The sequence below is a fragment of the Lycorma delicatula genome, chromosome 4 (genome assembly GCF_047948215.1).
Source record: "Lycorma delicatula isolate Av1 chromosome 4, ASM4794821v1, whole genome shotgun sequence".
NCBI lineage: Eukaryota > Metazoa > Arthropoda > Insecta > Hemiptera > Fulgoridae > Lycorma > Lycorma delicatula.
This window is the reverse complement of record NC_134458.1, coordinates 34,168,401-34,187,541: the sequence shown is the minus strand read 5'-3', so window position 1 is coordinate 34,187,541 and position 19,141 is coordinate 34,168,401. Positions and strand designations below refer to the sequence as shown.

Genomic DNA, 19,141 nt, shown 5'->3' with positions numbered 1-19,141 from the left:
AAGACCTGGAGTTCTATGGGTTTTGTGGACGCCAGAACGCACACCGTCTCATAAGATATTGTGCGGTATCCGAACATCACCCCAACTAGAGCCCGTCTATGTAGACTCCTCAATCGTTTAGCATTCCTTTGCGTGAATATGGCTCTATACCAAACAGGTGCAGCATACAATAAAGCCGAGGTGCATGCGGAGACTAAAACCCTACGTTTAGATGATCTTGGGGCATATCGGCCAGCTAATAGCCTTATGAGGGCTTGTAGTAATCCTTCGACTCTCTCGCATATATATACTATATGAGCACTAAAGCTCAAGGTTTTATCAATTATCACTCCCAGATATTTAGCCTGATTGACACGTTCAAGCCTATGTTCCCCTATCTTAAGTTCAAGATCTCGCAGCCGTCTCCTTCCCGCCAACATAATATATTGACTTTTATCTACTGAAAGTGTTAATCCTTTGTCGGTTAGCCAGTTATTTAGGATCTCTAGAGTATCATTGCTCCTTTGTTCGAGGACATCTTCTGATCTCGCAGAGGTGAGTATCGCTAAATCATCAGCATAGGCCACTATTTCCGTCTCTTCAGGTAGCTGTAGTCGTAATACATCATCAATGACCAGTAGCCAAAGTAATGGTCCCAGTACTGACCCCTGGGGGACACCACCATGAACTTGGTATCGTATGTCACCATCAAGCGTGCTAACCGTAGTCCATCTTTCAGACAGGTATTCGGAGATCTGTCTCCTAATGTAAGGGCTTATTCGCCTTCTGACTAAAGCCGTCATGATGGAGTCCCACTGGACGGTCCCAAAAGCATTTCTAATGTCGAGCATAACCAGTAAAGGAATCTTCCTGGTGCGCCATGTTCCAGCCTTGACTGTTATAGCCCAGCTAGTTATCTTTTCAATCGCCTGAAGCGTCGATTTGCCACGCCTGAACCCATACTGGTTGTTATGAATACCCCCGCCTGTCTCTAACTCAAACAGTAACCTTTCTGCGATCAATCTCTCAGCCACTTTCCCCATATTGTTTATGAGGCTCAACGGGCGGTAACCAACCACTTCTGCATTAGCAGTCTTCTTGGGCAAGAACACAGTGCGCGACTCCCTCCAACAATTAGGGAAGGTCCTGTTCTGCAAGCAATAACTTGCCACATCTGTCATTTCCCAAGGGGCTTTCATCATAAGTCCCTTGAGGATCGCAGCAGGAATACAGTCTGGACCCGGACTCTTTTTGTTCCTGAGTCTAGATACCGCCAAGGTGACTTCATATTGTGTGAATCGACCTGCATCGCATTCAACCAGCTCCGATAGACCCGATTCAGCCACCGGAAAAAGTGTTCTCAATTGTATAACAGCAGACTCAGCTGTAAGGACAGGCAAACGTCTACCCAGTCTTCCCATGACGATCTGAAAAGGACGTCCCCACGGGTCCGAGTCCAGCTCCAAGCATAACTCCTTCCAACGTGCTCTCTTGCTAGATTTTATTAGGTAATTTAGTAACCGCCTGGCATCAGCAAACATATTTACAGCTTGCTCATACACAGCACCGCCTCTTCTACGGAGTCTAAATTTTCTCCTTCGCCAGTACTGCAGAATCCGTCTTTGGTCCGCAATCTCCGCAGTTCACCAGTAAGCGGGTTGATACCCCCTGATATTTTGGGGAATCCTCGCCATCTCCGTGACTATTAATTCCTGCAGAACAAAAGGCGTAACCTCTCTCATCCATGAGCTTGCGAGCAACTTTGTCAACCACTACTTCTACCTGTCTTTTGAACAATCTCAGCGGCTTTGATGTTCTCCCGATCACCGGTCGTATACCGTCAAAAGAAAATAACGTGGCAAAGTGATCACTACCAGTTTCTGACCTCAAAACTCTCCATTGATAGAGCGAAGGATCCCAACTATTGTCAACCAATGTCAGGTCTAATACAGATCTATGACCTCTGGCTTCAAATGTATAAGAGTCGTCATTTAGACAGATCATATCAGTCGCCATCATCATTTCTGTAAAGATTTCCCCTCTTCTGTTAGTATAACTGCTACCAGCAATCGTGGCCTTGCAGTTAAAATCACCCATAACCACGGCTCTTTTCGGTGACTGTAAGATGACCCGTTGTATTTCGTCAATGTAAAGTTCATACTCAGCAATTCCAATATTAGGACTCACGTATCCAGCCACAAGGACAAAAATCGGCAAAATAATCGCTAAAATCCCCTCTCCTCTATGATGCAACTGCCATCCGATCCTATTACTGATGCTTGTTATAGCGACATCACCAACAGCATCAGCCAGCCAGTCATGACGAGCAGCAGTACCCAAGTTCGGCTCAGTAGTAATCACAATGTCAACATTCAATTCCCTGGCGGTCTCTCCCACTAAATCATGGGACAGAATACTCCTGTTGGCATTGGACAATATTATACTAATCATTTCTGACTTTGCCGCACTTTACGCCTCCGGTGCGATGGTCAGTCCCATTACAATCTAGGCATTTGGACGCCACTTTACAATCACATATAAAGTGGCCTGTACCCCCACAGTTGTAGCACAAAGCCGACCTATCAGGACCTCTGCACTCAAAACTGGTGTGTCCCAGCGCCCAACATTTATGACATTTGACAGGATCCGTTCTGATGTATGAGCGGCAGTGCACCCAGCCAACTCTTAGCCTTGATGCAATAAGTTTTACTGCATTCTTTTGTGTGGTAACCACTGTGGCGTTCATTGTGTTTCCATACGCTTCCCTGAGAGATGTAATCTGAAAACTTTCCCCCATACCCAATACTTTTTCTACTGCCTCCTTGACCTCACATTCCTTGGTGTCGCACAGCATATCCTTTACATCAACCACCGTTCTGCGGTCCCCCTTTGTTCTAATATTAACTTGTAGGTCCTCTGCTCTATTTTTTAGTAGGGAGGAAAATTCCCCCGCTTTCTGCGATCCATTTATTCTGACTTCAAGCTGCTGATCTCTACCCTTCTTGATAGACAATATTTCACCAGCTTCCTCCGCCTTGACCTTCTCTTTCATTGTCTTCAGGAGGTCAGCATAAGATTTTCCCGGAGCCTTAACTATCACGGTTTTACTTTCTATAACCGGTGGGGTTCCCCTTCTCGCTGAAGCAGACCTGGACCTCGCTCTTCCGTGATCTCCCAGATTAGGGAGTATCATTCTAGGTAGTGTCTTACTTTTCCTCATAAGGTATATAACAATTTTTCTAACCTGAATACCCGACGGGCCAGTGGGCACGACGAAAACCGCTGACTCAGTCCTTCCCACCACTCTTTGAAGAGCTTTTATGATGTGAGAGGCCATAGCCTTCTCACCCTCGCTGGAGTCGTAAATCACCACATATTTTGTAGCATTAGTAGTAATTTTCTCTTCCTCAAGGATCGTAGATTCTTGTAACACCATTGCTCCCGGTGTAGTCCCAGCATACTGGCTGTACGGCCTCAGTCCATTCAAGTCTACGAAGATGCAGTTATCATCTCCCGGTTTCAAAGTATTTTCTTGGGTGAGTCGATTCATCACCCAAGTTGACCATCGAGTGGGCAGTCTTTCTATTAACTGTTCGTCTGATAAATCAACGTCCAATATATCCGACATCTCATTCCTATGATTGCCCTCAGTTTGTGTACCCTGGGAATTCGTGTCAGATGCTTCCTCACTTATCCTTTGTAGTTCCTTGTAAATCTCTGTAAGTTCTCTCTCATGGGCCTTTATCGCTGTGGCACTTGCCTTGCTGGTCAAATGTCTTAGTTGCAACAGTGCATTTCTCAATCTATAGGTGACGTCTTTTAGATTAGGAGGGGCCTCCTCTTCTTCAGAGGATCCCGCTCTTGCTCTCTTGGCACCTCTACCCTCTATTGTCTTTCATTTGGCCTTGTCTTGGCTGAGTAAACCAGTTACTTGTATTTATCTTCACTTATAAATTTAGTTTTTTATTCTTTTTAAATTTCTGTATTCTCATGAAAACAGCCATGTCTCCTTCAGTAGAAGCTTTCAGTATGGGTCTTAGTACACTGAAAAAGTCTACAGTAATTACTTATAACTTTAAGTAATTGGAACCTTTTATTCACGTAGTTTCCAGTATGTACTGAAAGAAATCAGTAATTAATTAAGTAATTATGAAGTTTCAGTAAGTACTGATTAAGTACAAGAAGAAATACTGGTGGAAGTTAATAAGTTAGAGATTTACTTACTCCTTATTCACTTATACTTCAGAATTTACTGAAAAAAAGGTCAGTAAAGGTAATTACGAATTTTTATTCACTTCATCCATCGAGGCGATTTTTGTAACCTAATCCCCCCCCCCCCCCCAGCTATGAAAAAGTAAAATCTTTACTACGGGCTGAAAATAACCCAAAGTAGCAGGAAATATTGATAATAATAATAATAACCAGGTTGGAGAAATAACCCAATAACCAGATATAACCATTTATATTTATTTATCAGCGTTATTCAATTTTTGCAAGCAGAAGGAACATTTACAACCGAGATCCACTGTCAGCTGTTCGTAATTTACAGTAACAATGGGTAATTGTATTAAATTAGACCCACCTCCAATTTTGATAAAATTTAGGACCTAAGTTATTCGCTACAATTGAAATTATTCGTTGGAACGACGATAACGTTCCTCGTAAGTTACGCAATACAGTTACAAAAAATTTCACAATTCAGCCCTATACAAGTGTGATATAAGCCCTAGTATCCCTAACCCCCTAATAAAGAACAGTCTCTTTATTAATTTTAATAAATTATTTATAAATATAATTTAACCAAACTTAACCTACGCTCGCTAACCTTGAGTAATTAACACCGTAATTTTTTGAGTATTTATTTAATAAATTCAGTAATTATTGCAATTATTATTTAAATAATCAAAACACTCCTGTTAATTAGTCAAGGTTAGCGAGCGTAGGTTAAGTTTGGTTAAATTATATTTATAAATAAATATAAATAATTTATTAAAATTAATAGAGACTGTTTTGAATCTATGTTAAACTCATTATCGGCCCATTTTCCACCGAAATCCGATTGACTACTTTGTTTTTAAATAAAGCTGCAGCTGCGGTGGCGTTAATACGTAAGTACCGACAATTTTTTATAAATTTAATCAGCTACAAAAATTATAACTTCAATTTTTTTAAATATACTTTAAACTATAATTATTATAAGAAACTTATATTTTTATTTTATAAATGTTATAATTTATTTTACAAACCTACATTTTTATTTTCAAAGAGCCGTTCGATACTTCATTTGCATACAATCAAATGAAAACCGACAATTTAGATTTGTAGATTAAGTTGATTGTTATTGAATGTACATGTATACATCATTTTAATTCATGTAAAATACTCACTTCAATACTGCACCTTACAAATTTGCACAATGTATATTTTTTTAATTACACTTTAAAACGTTGTTTCAATAAATATTAATATAATATTCTCAATAAGCGCGCAATCCTAAACGCGATCACAGCGCTATCTACCGGATCCAATTGTGAACCTTAACCATCCCATGATCAACAACACATAAATAAATAAATTAATTAAAAAAACATTTTCTATCGGACCAAATTGTGAATGTAAACCATTCTCGAATCAACTTAAGCATACAAACAAAACAAACAAAATTTCGTCAAAATCAGTCCAGTCGTTTAGGAGGAGTTCAGTCACATACACACCAACAGAAGAAATATATATATAAAGATATAAAATATTATTCTGTCACTGCTATTTTGTTGATGCAAATGTACTTTTACTTTGCTTCAGTTTATTGAAGAACTTACAATTTACTGTAAAATATGAGAACAATTCACAAAAAATTCTTGACTTCTCCATATCCAATGTAAAAAAACACACCTTTGAAATTATGTAGATGACTGACATTTGTTTACAATGTATCTAATCATCCTGCATTGTACAAACATGCAGCTTTTTTACATGTTGCATTACCTAACTAACACTCATGTCAGCTGAAAACTTGATGAAAACTCAGACATAAATTCTAGCACATACTAATGGGCACAGTTCCACACTTACAAACACATTACATAAAAAATAAAAATAAGGTTTTAAAAAATGGAAAATACAAACTTCTATTTGAATACAAGCCTGGCCTACCCAGTTTAACATTTAATGCATTCTTCTGTAGTTTAATTTGAATTCTCATGGGTTACTATATTCAACCCACCGGGTGGGTCTAGTGGTTAACGCGTCTTCCCAAATCAGCTAATTTGGAAGTCGAGAGTTACAGCGTTCAAGTCCTAGTAAAACCAGTTATTTTTACACGAATTTGAATACTAGATCGTGGATACCGGTGTTCTTTGGTGGTTGGGTTTCAATTAACCACACATCTCAGGAATAAGCTGAGACTGTACAAGACAACACTTCATTTACACTCATACATATCATCCTTATTCATCCTCTGAAGAATTATCTAAACGGTAGTTACCGGAGGCTAAACAGGAAAAAGAAAGAAAGAAAGGGTTACTAGATTCAGTTGCTTTGCTGTATGATCTTGTTCTGAGATTAAAACTGATGATATATTTAAATTTGTTTGGCTGATAAAGATAATATTGTTTTTTTAAACTACTTTTATTTCACTGCAAAACATTAAAAGAGGAGAAAATGTACTTTTATAAGCAACATTTGTGTAGAACTTCATTCAGTAGATCTACAACGAAGATCAGCATATTTTAGGTGGGCCCTAAGGCAGTTTGTGGAAGACTATATTTATTAACTTCAGTAAAAAATTAATAATTTCTGATGTTTCTTCTTGTATCAAACATGGGCAAATGAGTTGAAATTTCATTGCAGCCATGATGACTCTTGAGAAATAATTGAAAACAGTTGTCAATACATTGAAAAAATGTAATGTTTGGTGCCTGTTCTGGAATGATGTTACAGGCCTATTTTGTATTAAATATGATTTGTCATAAGAAAAATTTAAGCACTAGCTTAAAGAAGAGATGTGATTAGTTTTAGAACAATCAATTTTTGGAAATGCTGATCTAAATCAAATTTGTGTGCTTACATATCCTTGCAGAAAAGACCTAAAAAAGGCTCTTCAAAAATGGTCAAGTGAAAAATTTGGTGACAGGTGGCGATACATGGTCAGTACAGTAGCCACCATGCTCTCCAGATATAACTCCCTTGATTTATTCCTTTGAGACTATCTTGAAAATTTATTATATTCAACCAAAATAATTGATGATCTTCAGTTGCAAATAGTAAACAATATTACTGCCTTAAAACGAGAAACTCTGAATTCAAGACAGTCAATGTATCAAAAGAAACTGGAATTATAGCTTCAAAATAGAGGGTTTCATTTTGAACAATATTAATTTTCACTTAATGAGTGAATTTCATTTTTTACAAATTAATATTCAGTTATTAATATTAACAAACAGAAGGCTAAATTTAACAGTAAATTACTTCAAATTAATTTTTTGGCTCAAAAAAAAAATCCTAGGAATGTTTTCCCAACCAATATATTAATTAATTATATTGTATAAAAATTAAATCAGTATAAAAAATTTGACAACTGTTTTTAAAAAAATTCACAATTTTGAAAGTTCTAATTGTATAATGAAGAGATTTCAAATTCTTTGACTCACATTTGCCTAATTTTTTTTCTGAAAAAACTAAAGTAAAAATATTATATGTTTTTATGATATTGCAATGCAATGAAATCTGATGGTATATTGGCGTGAATATTAGAGTCTAATAAAGGACCATCATTTTAGTTAAAATTATCGAGGATTATTTTTCTTACACCGATATTTTTGTCTCATCAAGTTCATTAAAGTCATATATTCATCAGTACAGTTCCCATTTAAAGTATATGAGTTATCCTGTGCTACCATTAAGAGAGTCAAGTGTCCTTCCATTTTTAACAGTGTAAAATATATACCCAATTGTTATGATTTTACTGCGATGTTGAAATATGAAAAATTTGTAATTATAATCTTTATTTGGAATAGTAAAGACTTATGAGATATACATGTGCCATGGGAAAGTTGAAATAATTACTGGTAAAGAATGAAGGAAATGTAACCAAATTATAAAAAAATTACAATATAAAATAAATGAGTAATTTATTTGCATTTTAGGAAGTTTCATAAGATTTTTATTACAGTAGTTTATAATTTCTATACCATTCACAAACTTATAAAAATATACTTAATAAAGATACATAATAACTTTATTTCCTAATTCAAAAACTTAATAAAATACAGTTCTATAAGAATGAAAATATGGATAAAAAGACAAAACAGTGCAGTTTCAGTTTGAACATGATCTCAGAATTTTCTTTTCTGCATCTTGACAAAATTTTTCACTGACACATCAGTGTTAATATCAATTTCGTATTTAAAGAGTTGAGTTTGTTAATTTTGTGTTTGATTGTGTATTACATGGTGAGCCTTGCATGGGTACTACATTGGCCAATCATAAAAAGAGTTCAGATAGTTAGATTTCATACTAACGTCTAAAAGAAAATATGAATTTAAGAATAAAGGTTAGTTTAAGTAATAAGTGAAGTTACTTATTTTGTGAAAACTTAACTGAGCACCATCATAATTTATAGAACTGAAGAAAATGAAATTTCTTCTTATTATAAATGATTATCTTATTGTTACAACTATAAATAAAAACCAATTCAAATAATTAAAGAGTAAAAATAAAATGTATCCTTTAATGTGTTTATTTTAAGAATAAATGATCAACAGATTCTTACATTAATAAAAATAAAGCAGCTTCATATACTGCTTTTCAACTAACTGCCTATAGAAAGAAAAACTAAAGTTTATTTTTTTAAAAAAGCTCAGCCCTTTAATAGCAAAATCACACGATAGGCTTATAGTTATGAGGGGAATTTTAACATCTGTCCTCTACTTTTTTACTCTTTGAATTAAATGGATTGTCTACTACTAACTACAGTTCCTGAAGTTCTGATCTTATTTTAGAGGGATTGGTCACTATATTGCAGTTAAATTAATCCAACTGATCTTAATGGTTTACAAAATTACTATGGTACATTTAAGCCTAAACATTGTTATTTTATACCTTCTATCAGTCCATCTGTCCCAAACAAAATTTGTCAATCTAGTACTATATTCTCCTACATCCCTTCCTGGTGCAGTAGGTAGTTTTAATTTACAAACAGTTTGATCTTTTGGTTCAGTGAAGTGTAAAGCAAAAGAGCCAATATCCTAAATACCTCTCCAAGTCTCGATTATCATTCAACAGCAAAAACAAGAATTGCATTAAAATGATGTTGTACAATCAGACAGATATTATGACTAGTTCAGATATACCAATTAAAAAGAAACTATCTTATGAACTGAAAAGTACAGTACATATGTTATTTCATTACTGGTAGACAGCATAATAATACAAAATAACGCTTTAAAATGATAAATGTCATGCTTTCAAATTTCACAGAAATTGTTCTTCCAAAACACCTTCCCAGCTAATTATGCAATACCTTCAGTGATATTATTGACAATTCTACTGTTAATGGTTCTCATATTAAAAAGATTAGACAGGCCCTTCAGTATGTAGTTGAGTAACATGTTCAATTTATGTAGTGTTGTTCATTTAATTTTTTTTTGTAAACTTTATTATTTGTAATTTTTTAATCATGTAAGTGAATTGGATCTTGATTTTTATATCATATGTGTACAATTTTCATGTTGTGGTTAATATCTTGAAATGTCTGCTTAGGTTCTTTGAGCTAGTAAGTATGTATCCACCCACACATATAAAGAACATAAATAAGCATTACTCACAAGAAAATAAACTTTTGCAAATCACTATACAGAAATAGGATGGGCAAAGACAATAACCACAACATAAAAATTATATACTGAAAGGATGTAAAATTCAAGATCTCAACAGACCAGAATAAAAAATTTACAAACACACTAAATTTGAAAAATAAACGGCATATCGAATGAACAAAAACAACATAAATTGAACATATTATTCAACTGCATACTAAAAGATTTCCTAACCTTTTCAAGACATACATTAGTAACAAGTGCTACATAAGTATCTCTACTGAAGAAAATACTGCAAAATTAGCTTTGAAAAGTCCTCTGAAAGATTCATTTTCATTTATTTTTAAACTTTAATTTTTTATTTTTACTAATTTGAAATATATTTATGTAATTATTCATTTAACTGGTCAAATGCAATCGCGCTAATGAATCAATTAGTATTAATTACAATTTGGTCTAAAGAAATCAATAATAAATAAAATAAAAATATCACTAATTGCTTATGATAAATCATACTTTGTATGAATTTTTCCCTAAATAAAGCTTCTTTTTATTAAATAACATCTGTGTTCAGATTGATGTGCACACTACAGTACATTAATAAAGAAAAAGTCATTGCTTTTTAATAATGTACATAGAGTTCCCCATTTAACAGCAAAGCCAATATTATGATGACACAAGGAAAATTAGTTGGAGAAAATAATAATATTAAGAAATTACTAATAAATATTTAAGCATAACATTACTCATATTACTAAGTACGATTAATATAAACATAGATAACTTGATGGAATTAATCATTTTTAACATGTATAAAAACAAATTAATTTTATGAATACAATCTGGTATCAAATTCATTTTTGTAGTATTATTACTAAGTTAAATTTACTTTAAATAAAAACAGATGTTCTATGTTCAGAAGCATTAAGAGACTTTTTCTTTCTAAATTTAAATAAACCAACAACCGAATCCCTGTAAACAATAATAATATTAAAAATAATTTTTATCACTTTCTATTTTTAGAAAAAAATGAATTATCACTGTTAGAGGGATATGACTACAATATATACATTTTATCATTAGTAAAGCGAAGTTAAAAGTGAATAAATAAAATAATGGAAAATTAAACTTTACTCAAGGTCATACTTATTATATATTAAATAATGATTTGAGGTCTCTATGGACTTTATTTTTCTGAATGTTAAAAATGTTTTTTCAATTTTTTATGGTGATTTCGGTTCCTTCATTCAACGTTTAGGAATTTAGTCTTGTTTAAGATTATATTGACATGTGTTTTGTTACTAAAAGTTCATCTTTGTTAGTAGTACACCAATGGGAATGTTGCTTGTGGCCTTCTGGCTGAGGCAAGATTGTAATATGTCAATCACCAAGGTTTCTGAAGATGACCTTCAGAAGTCCATCAGGGCTAGGTATGGAGAGGGTGGTGTGGTGATCAGAAACATCACATGGTGGGTGTCTTCCCCTATGGGGTCAGGATGATTCAGATTGTATGATTTGTTTACAAAAACAAATTGTGAATAATGCAAGAAATTTTTATCACTAAATAAAATAATGTGCGTGACTTTTAGTTTTTCCTCCTTTCTTGTTTTAGTTCCACTTAATAATACAGGAAATTAAAACACTTCTTAGAGAAATAACATTTGTAAAAACACTTCATCAATCATTTCCTTAAATATTTTTTATAAAAAGTGTTCATTGTTCCATTTGATAATTTTTTGAACTTGTTATTGGTATTTTAATATTATCCATAAATTGTCTATTTTTTGCACAAATTTTCCATTATTATAGATCATGGAGAAATTACACTAATAAACAAAATGTCTGTTTCTGAATTCATGACATGATACACTGTGAACTTTCATCCTTCATTTTTGAAAATTTTCTACTCCAAGTAATAGTGCCGTGTCATGAAGAAATACAGAAGCGTATGACAGCAAAATGAATACCAGAAATGAGCACATTGTTCAAAGCATGTATAAAGGAGGTAGAACATGAATAGAAGTAAAATAAGGGTCAACAAAATGGATGCTATGTTAAGTCAGCTTAATGATGAAGGTATAAGGCAAAAAGCTAATAAATAAGGTATATGGCCAAAATGAAATGATCAGACAGATAGGTGGTGTAACGAGAATGGATAAAATCAGAAACTAGAGATTTGGTGAAGTGCCTAAGCAACAGAGATATTCAAGAAAGATGATATCACAGTTACAGTCATGTTATGAGAAAAAATATGATAAGTATGCAGGTAGAAGAGTGAATGTTTGTTGTAGAAGGTAACAAAAACAGGGAAGACAGAAGAGATGGGTATGTGAAATGACTGCGGACTGATTAGAAATGAGTTTTGGGCTGAGCAAAGGAAGCAGAAAAAAATGAATCACTGAAGAGACAAACCAGGTTTTAGTCTGATAAATAGATTATCATTTGGTACACACAATAATATATCCAATTTATTAATCTTGATATGTTAATAAAAATTAAACATAAGTAATACTATTTATAGTAATAATAATCTTTCTCATCTCAGCAATAATTAAATTTTTAAATAATTTTAAAAACTGTCTTTACTGAACAGAACCGAAATGAAAGATTATAAAGTACATAATGCTGAAAAGAAGGAACTGACCACAGATAATGCCAGTAAGGAGGAATGAATATGAGTTTGAGAATTGATTTAAATAACAGTATCTTGAAAATTAAAAAAACTAGTAACATAGTAACTGTGGGCAGTACAATGTTTACTGTATTAGTAGAATTTACAAGTGTAAATTTAATTATAAATTAAATTCATTACAAATGAAACTGTAACATGTAGTTGATCTCTTAAAAGCTTTAAGGAATTAACTACATTAAGATGAACAGTTTCAACCTTTAAATCAAAATCATAAAATAGAAAACAACATGTACATTAGACAAATTAATTAAAAACCTATATATGACAACCAAATATAAATAGGCTACATCATGCACAACTTACTCCTAAAAGTAAGTACCAAATCATAATTACTACGTGAAAAATGAATTTCATTCTTCAAACATGCACATAAACCTATTTTTACTGCTGTAAAATTTAAACAAAAATTACCACAACATAATGCAAAAATAATAAATAATAAAAAAATGTAAATACCTCCTGAAATAAATGTAAAATTTTTATAAAAATTTAAAACTTCAAAAAGCTGCATGCTATGTGCACCAAATTTATTTCCTCAGTGAATTTTAAAAACAGAGATCTACAGGATTATTTTGCACAAATCAGATATACAGTAATTTGTAAAATACACTACCTAACCCTCTACATTGGAGTAAATAATTCATATTTTTCAAGTGACATTCACATACCCAGTGGACCTGTATTTTTTCTTCACCTTTACTTAAAATTATATTATTTATTTAGTAGAAAACATTTTATTTATAAGTAAGTAGTCTCTTGTTTTTCATGTTATCAAAACCAGCAACATCACGAACACGGTTTTAGCTATATGCAGTCAGACAGATAATTCAAATTATAGACATGGATTTGCTTATTTAATAAGCGGTTAAAACTACAATGGTGTGAATTTAAACCTTCAATTTTTTCAATTATGAAAGTTAATAAATGTATTACATATTGGATAAGAAATTATTTAAGAGCAATTTTAATTACATATTGACATTTTTTGCAATTCACATGTTTAAGAAATAAGTGAACATACATTATTCTAGCTGTAAACATATTTATGCAATCTCGTACATTATCACAGTAACAGAATCTAACTCCCAAATTGTATAGTTGATTCAGTAATTTTATATTATAACATCAGTACTTCACTTGCAGAACAAAATCTCACAACAGTCGAGGGATTACCAGTGTTGAGTTCATTGTCATATCTGATAATTTACCAGTGTTTTATATATAACCAGTATGTTACCATATAACGTATTATAAGTATTTATAATATAAATGCTGAATGAAATGCTGTGACAAACAGCCATTCACAGAATATTTAAAAAAAATTTGTTACTGGCATATCTTCTTTTGCTTTTTTAATAAACAGCGATACCAAAGTGTTCTTATAACTGTACAGCTAGTATTTTATAATAAAAAAATAAATGCAAAAGAGCAATTTTTGAATAGGAAACAATTTTTTAAAAATATATTTTTTATTCTATCGACATGGAAATCATGTTTTTTTCCATTTCAAAATCCAAATGACCAAGGTAGTAAATAAGTAAACATTCAGTATAGGCTGAAATAGTAATCGTCGTCCCTTCACTACTCACTAGCTCAAAATGTATATAATATTGGTGCCAGAAACAACATTTAGTAGATCAATTCACTTCAATCATTTTAGTTATAAATAATTCTTGATTTAGTCTCCCTCTCTAGGCTGTCTGAAAATAGTGGTTAGTGACAATCAGAGTCAATTTGATCAAAGAAGGAAAATGTAAGCTGAAATATTGTCTAGTTACATAAAAATAAAGAAATTATATCACATCAATATTTTTTACAGTTAAGAATGGTACTAAAATAAATAAAACTAGAGCAATGAAATTAAAAAATAAAATACTTCAGTAAAAAATAAATTTTTGCAGCACTAAATAACAATTATCCATATACATATATATACACACAGTACCGTGCAAATTAATCTGAATTACATACATATACATGTTATTTAATAAAAAGTAACATTATTTAGAAAAAAATTAATACCTACACCTGCACAATTTGTGAATAGTTAGTAATTAATATGTCCTCGTTTATTCTTAATCACATCACATACATGATTTTGGCATAGATTCAAAAAGTGCACTACACACTTTTTTGATTTCTTAATCATGAAACATACTGATATTATTGCTTTAATGAGATCAATTTTTGTGGTACAATTCATTTTTTATTTGATTTTTATCTATTGCCCAAAAATTTCCAATTTTTTTAAGTCTGGGGAGTTGCCTGGCCATGGGAGCACTTTAATGATTTGTTCTTCAAAAACATTTTCCACTTTTTTGGCAGTATTTTTTCCCAAATATTGTTGGAACACTCCATTGCCTTGTGGGAATATTTTGAAGTTGTGTCAAAACCCTTTCCTTCAGAATCTTGATATATCCATCACTTTTCAACATATCTACTGGAAGTAATGAACAAGGGCCTTCAAATATGAAACAAGCCCAAAACATTTTTTTTGGGGATGTTTAACTGATTGTTGGATATAAACCAGTAATGCATTTTCATCTGATGCTTTTCTAACATATGGAACCCTTTGCCCATGAACGTAAAAATCTGAAAAGTTAGAAAACATAATATTTTTCCAGTCTTCTTTGATCCAGTTAGCATGTGCTTTGGCTAACAAGAGCCTTTTTTTGCACATTGCTACTGTTAAAAGTTGCTTTTTAGCTGGCTGACGAGTTTTCTGTCCAGCTGCATGAAGTTGGCATTTAAAAATTATCACATATAAACCTGTTTCACTAGCTGCTAATTCTTGATTTAAGTCTACAGCTGATAATTTTGGATGAAGTTTACTTATTCTCATTAATGAAAAGAACTGAAATCCTGAGCAGCTTTTCTCACAATTGATCCTGTGTTGTAGTTTTTCTTTTACAGTCACATTTGCCTTTCCTTTGAGGTGAAAAGAAACCAATTTCTTTAAATTGTTTTAAAATAACATTCACTGTTTCCAATCCAAAACCAAACTCAGAATTCAACATTTTTGATTGTCATACTGGAATGCTCAGAAAGAGAAACAATTTTTGAAAGTTTTTCTGGCGTTATGTCCATATTATATATACAAAACACAGGGAAAAAAACGAAAATATGATTTTGTATTAAAAAATGAAATAAAGTTTAACAAAGCCCTATTTATAACATGAAAATTGCTAAATATCCAAAGAACAATAACCTCATGATTACATATATGGTAACAGAATTTCCTGTTAGATAAAGCAACAATTTGAGAACAAACAGGAGTTCTTGAAATTTAATTAATCAACTTTATTATACTAGAAAATAATTTTTTATTAGCTGAGTAATACCTGTCAACAATGAAATATGAAAAATCTTTAATAAACTGCACAAGTCATTTGGAAAAAGAAATCTGAAATATTTCTAAAGAGAATGGTGAAAAAAATTTCTTTGAAATAGAGGTTTACTATTGAATTATACAAACAGGGACAGTTTCGTTGAAAGTTTATAATTCAACTAGATATTCCACATGCCACAAAAATTTGGGGAAAGGCAAGCTTTTTCCTTAGGAACAAGTATATGTTCTTGAATGGTGTTTTTAGTTCTAGGAGAAAATACATTTTTGTAGCAGCACATATTTCAGCCAGCCAATACAGGATAATTATTGGTCAGTAACATTAAGTACCAAGATAAAAATGCTTCTAAGTTTGTAGGTAGGATGGGCATCTGGTGCTTAGAAGGATTTCAGGTCTTTTTTCTTAACCCACCGGGCTGGTCTAGTGGTGAACGCGTCTTCCCAAATCAGCTGATTTGGAAGTTGAGAGTTTCAGCGTTCAAGTCCTAGTAAAGTCAGTTATTTTTACACGGATTTGAATACTAGATTGTGGATATCGGTGTTCTTTGGTGGTTGGGTTTCAATTAACCACACATCTCAGGAATGGTCAAATTGAGACTGTACAAGACTACACTTTATTTACACTCATACATATCATCCTCTGAAGTATTATCTGAAAGGCAATTACTGGAGGCTAAACAGGAAAAAGAAAGTAAGGTCTTTTCTCTGGATGGAGTAATTTGCCTAATAATTTTTTTTAAGGGTAGATTGTTCTTTCCAATCATCCACCCTATTTTCTTATCCTTGCTCACTTCCATATTTCAGTTGAGTAGGTGTAGGTCTGATCCTAAAAATTCCATATATTTGTTTGATAAAAAAACACATTTAATTTTTATGTGCAACTACTATAGTCAAGAGTCCATAGTATAATAGTTTTAGGCCTGGCTTTACTGACAAGAAGCCTTATAGACATTATCATATGGGTCCCCAAAAATTGAACTTTCTGTTTAGAAAGAGAATTAAAAAAAAAAATAGTTTTTGATAATCAAGACCTTGGGTATTTGATGAAGATATGCAGAAATATTCATATTTCTGACCTTTCACTTACTTAATCAACTTTTGAACTTGATCACAAATTGGTTGGCTTCAGCCAACCAACATTTCATATTACTATTATAAAATAACATTTTTTTAAAATGTTTTCAATCGCTTTATTTTTTCAGTATACTTTTTATTTTTTTAATCAATAATATGCCAATATATAATGTGAAATGCTTCAAGATGAAGAGAGTTTTTTAAAGACTGAAAATTTCCTGCAAATGTCAAAAATTATTAATAACGCGCTCTTAAAATTAAGTGGAAACTGCTGTACCTTAGGAAAATCTTTTTCACTGGTGGCATGTTACTTAAAATTAGCTCTTCAAAGATCTTCTGAAAGCAAGTTTTAATAATTTTAAAAAAGTATTACATTTTGTCACACTAAGAAGAAAACTAAACAATTCTTAAAAAAAAAAAAAACTATAATATTCAATGCCAAAATAAACATGTAAAAATCTAATGATATTAATAAGTGTTTTTGTGAAATGTAATTTTTTAAATTATTAAAAAAATAAAAAATCATTTTTAAATAGCTATTTGTAAATTGCTAGTGGTCACTAAAAATGATTTCAAAATCTTGGAACAGTTATTGAGAAATTCACCCTTGACATCATGTCAACATTTTCATATTGTCCTCTGTTAATCCTCCAATGGTACTGTAGGTCTTTAGTTAAAGAAGAAACTGCAAAACACAGGGAAATGCTTAACTATACTAAACATGACCCAGAACTAGAAACAGTTTTAAATGCAAATAGCCTAATATAACAACAAAATTGTTAAATTTTTCTTTGTTTAGACTTCAGGCAAAAATTTGGTACAGGGAAACAATAGGAAACTAAATAAGGATAAACAAATGATAGGTTTTCTCACAAATTATAATTTAAAAGTTTTGCATTAAAAAAAACAAAAAATTTCATTTCATTCTAGCAAATTTATTTCTGAACAGAAATGTAGGCTAATAGATTAAGTGGCAAATTGGTCTTAAAAGGTTGTTAAATCTTATTATAAGAAGTTATTAATGCAAGAACAGAATCTTTATAAAAAAATAATACAAGTATTAAGCATTAATAAATTCATAATATCTTTTCAGCTAAATTAAATTCATCAAGAGATTATTGGCTAACAGATCAGAGTGACTTTACAGCATATTTATTAAACAATAGAAAGCAGGGTACAACTGGTAATAGGAGTTTCACGTACCATGAATGAATTAATATAATTTCAATTTAGTATTAAAAAAAAGGACATTAAAAACCTGTATAATTACAATTTTCTTTACAATGTTAATGAAGATGGGTTTGTCACAAAGATGTTAGTGTTTAAGAATTTGCAAACAATCATCTATTTTTCTTACCTATCTTTCTGTTAAATAAATGTTCTCTTTCATACCAGTTTGCCATTATATATTACCTATTCTCTTCTAACAGGTCAATAAGATCTTGTGATGGATCTAATTTCCAATACTTGCAAATAGGAGAGGCTGAAAATTAAGCCAGCATACCTGGTGCCAGGTCATATCTGAAGTCCAGCCTAAGGAATGGAAGACATCTTTGTTAATGTATGTAGGATATCCATCTTACATCTTCAGTTTCCTTTATCTTATATTATCATCTGTAGCAAGTATTCTTCTGCTGCACTGTAGATAAAAGTCTTGAGTCCTTTTATTAATTGGGTTAAAATAATATTTGAGAAGTGAAATCCTTACCATTACCAGGTGACAGCTATTAGTGTTAAATTGATTTCACTCAATCTCAAATAATAGTCAAATTACATAATTCCAGGATATCAAAAATTAAAATTTATTTAATATAAGTTCAGTTTTATTTGACTGTCTCTGTTAACACAGTAAAATGTATACAACAAGAAAGCTTCTACAGTAAAGATTACCCTGTTAACTTGTGTTAGGAACTACCATTCATTCTGTGAGGATGTCCTTGAATATGTTTTGGCATGTTTACAATTAGCATTAAGTAAATTTACAGATTAGAATTGCAAAAGGAATAAAAATGTAACATTCCTGCTAATTCTAATTGGAATGTTTCACTATTTCTTGAGTCAAAAGTACTGTTAATGCCAAAAGTAGAGATAACTATATCACATTAACAATATTTAGAAAAGCATATGTAATTTTAGAGATCAGTGTCTTTTTGTTCTGATGGTCATATTGAAAATTTGTGCAAGTCGAGTGACAATAATGCAAATTTTATATGGGGGAGGTCTGGTTTAACTATG

The 19,141-nt window shown here is 32.0% G+C and overlaps 1 protein-coding gene across 1 annotated transcript in view; it reads right to left on the bottom strand.

Moving 5' to 3' along the window:
- Positions 1–8,102: 8,102 nt before the first annotated feature.
- Positions 8,103–19,141, bottom strand: part of LOC142323248 (mucolipin-3-like) — a 97,335-nt gene continuing 86,296 nt past the window's right edge. The window contains exon 13 of the mRNA XM_075362634.1: positions 8,103–10,766. Coding sequence (XP_075218749.1) covers positions 10,685–10,766 — 82 coding nt within the window. The 3' untranslated portion in view covers positions 8,103–10,684. The remainder of the gene's footprint in view (positions 10,767–19,141) is intronic.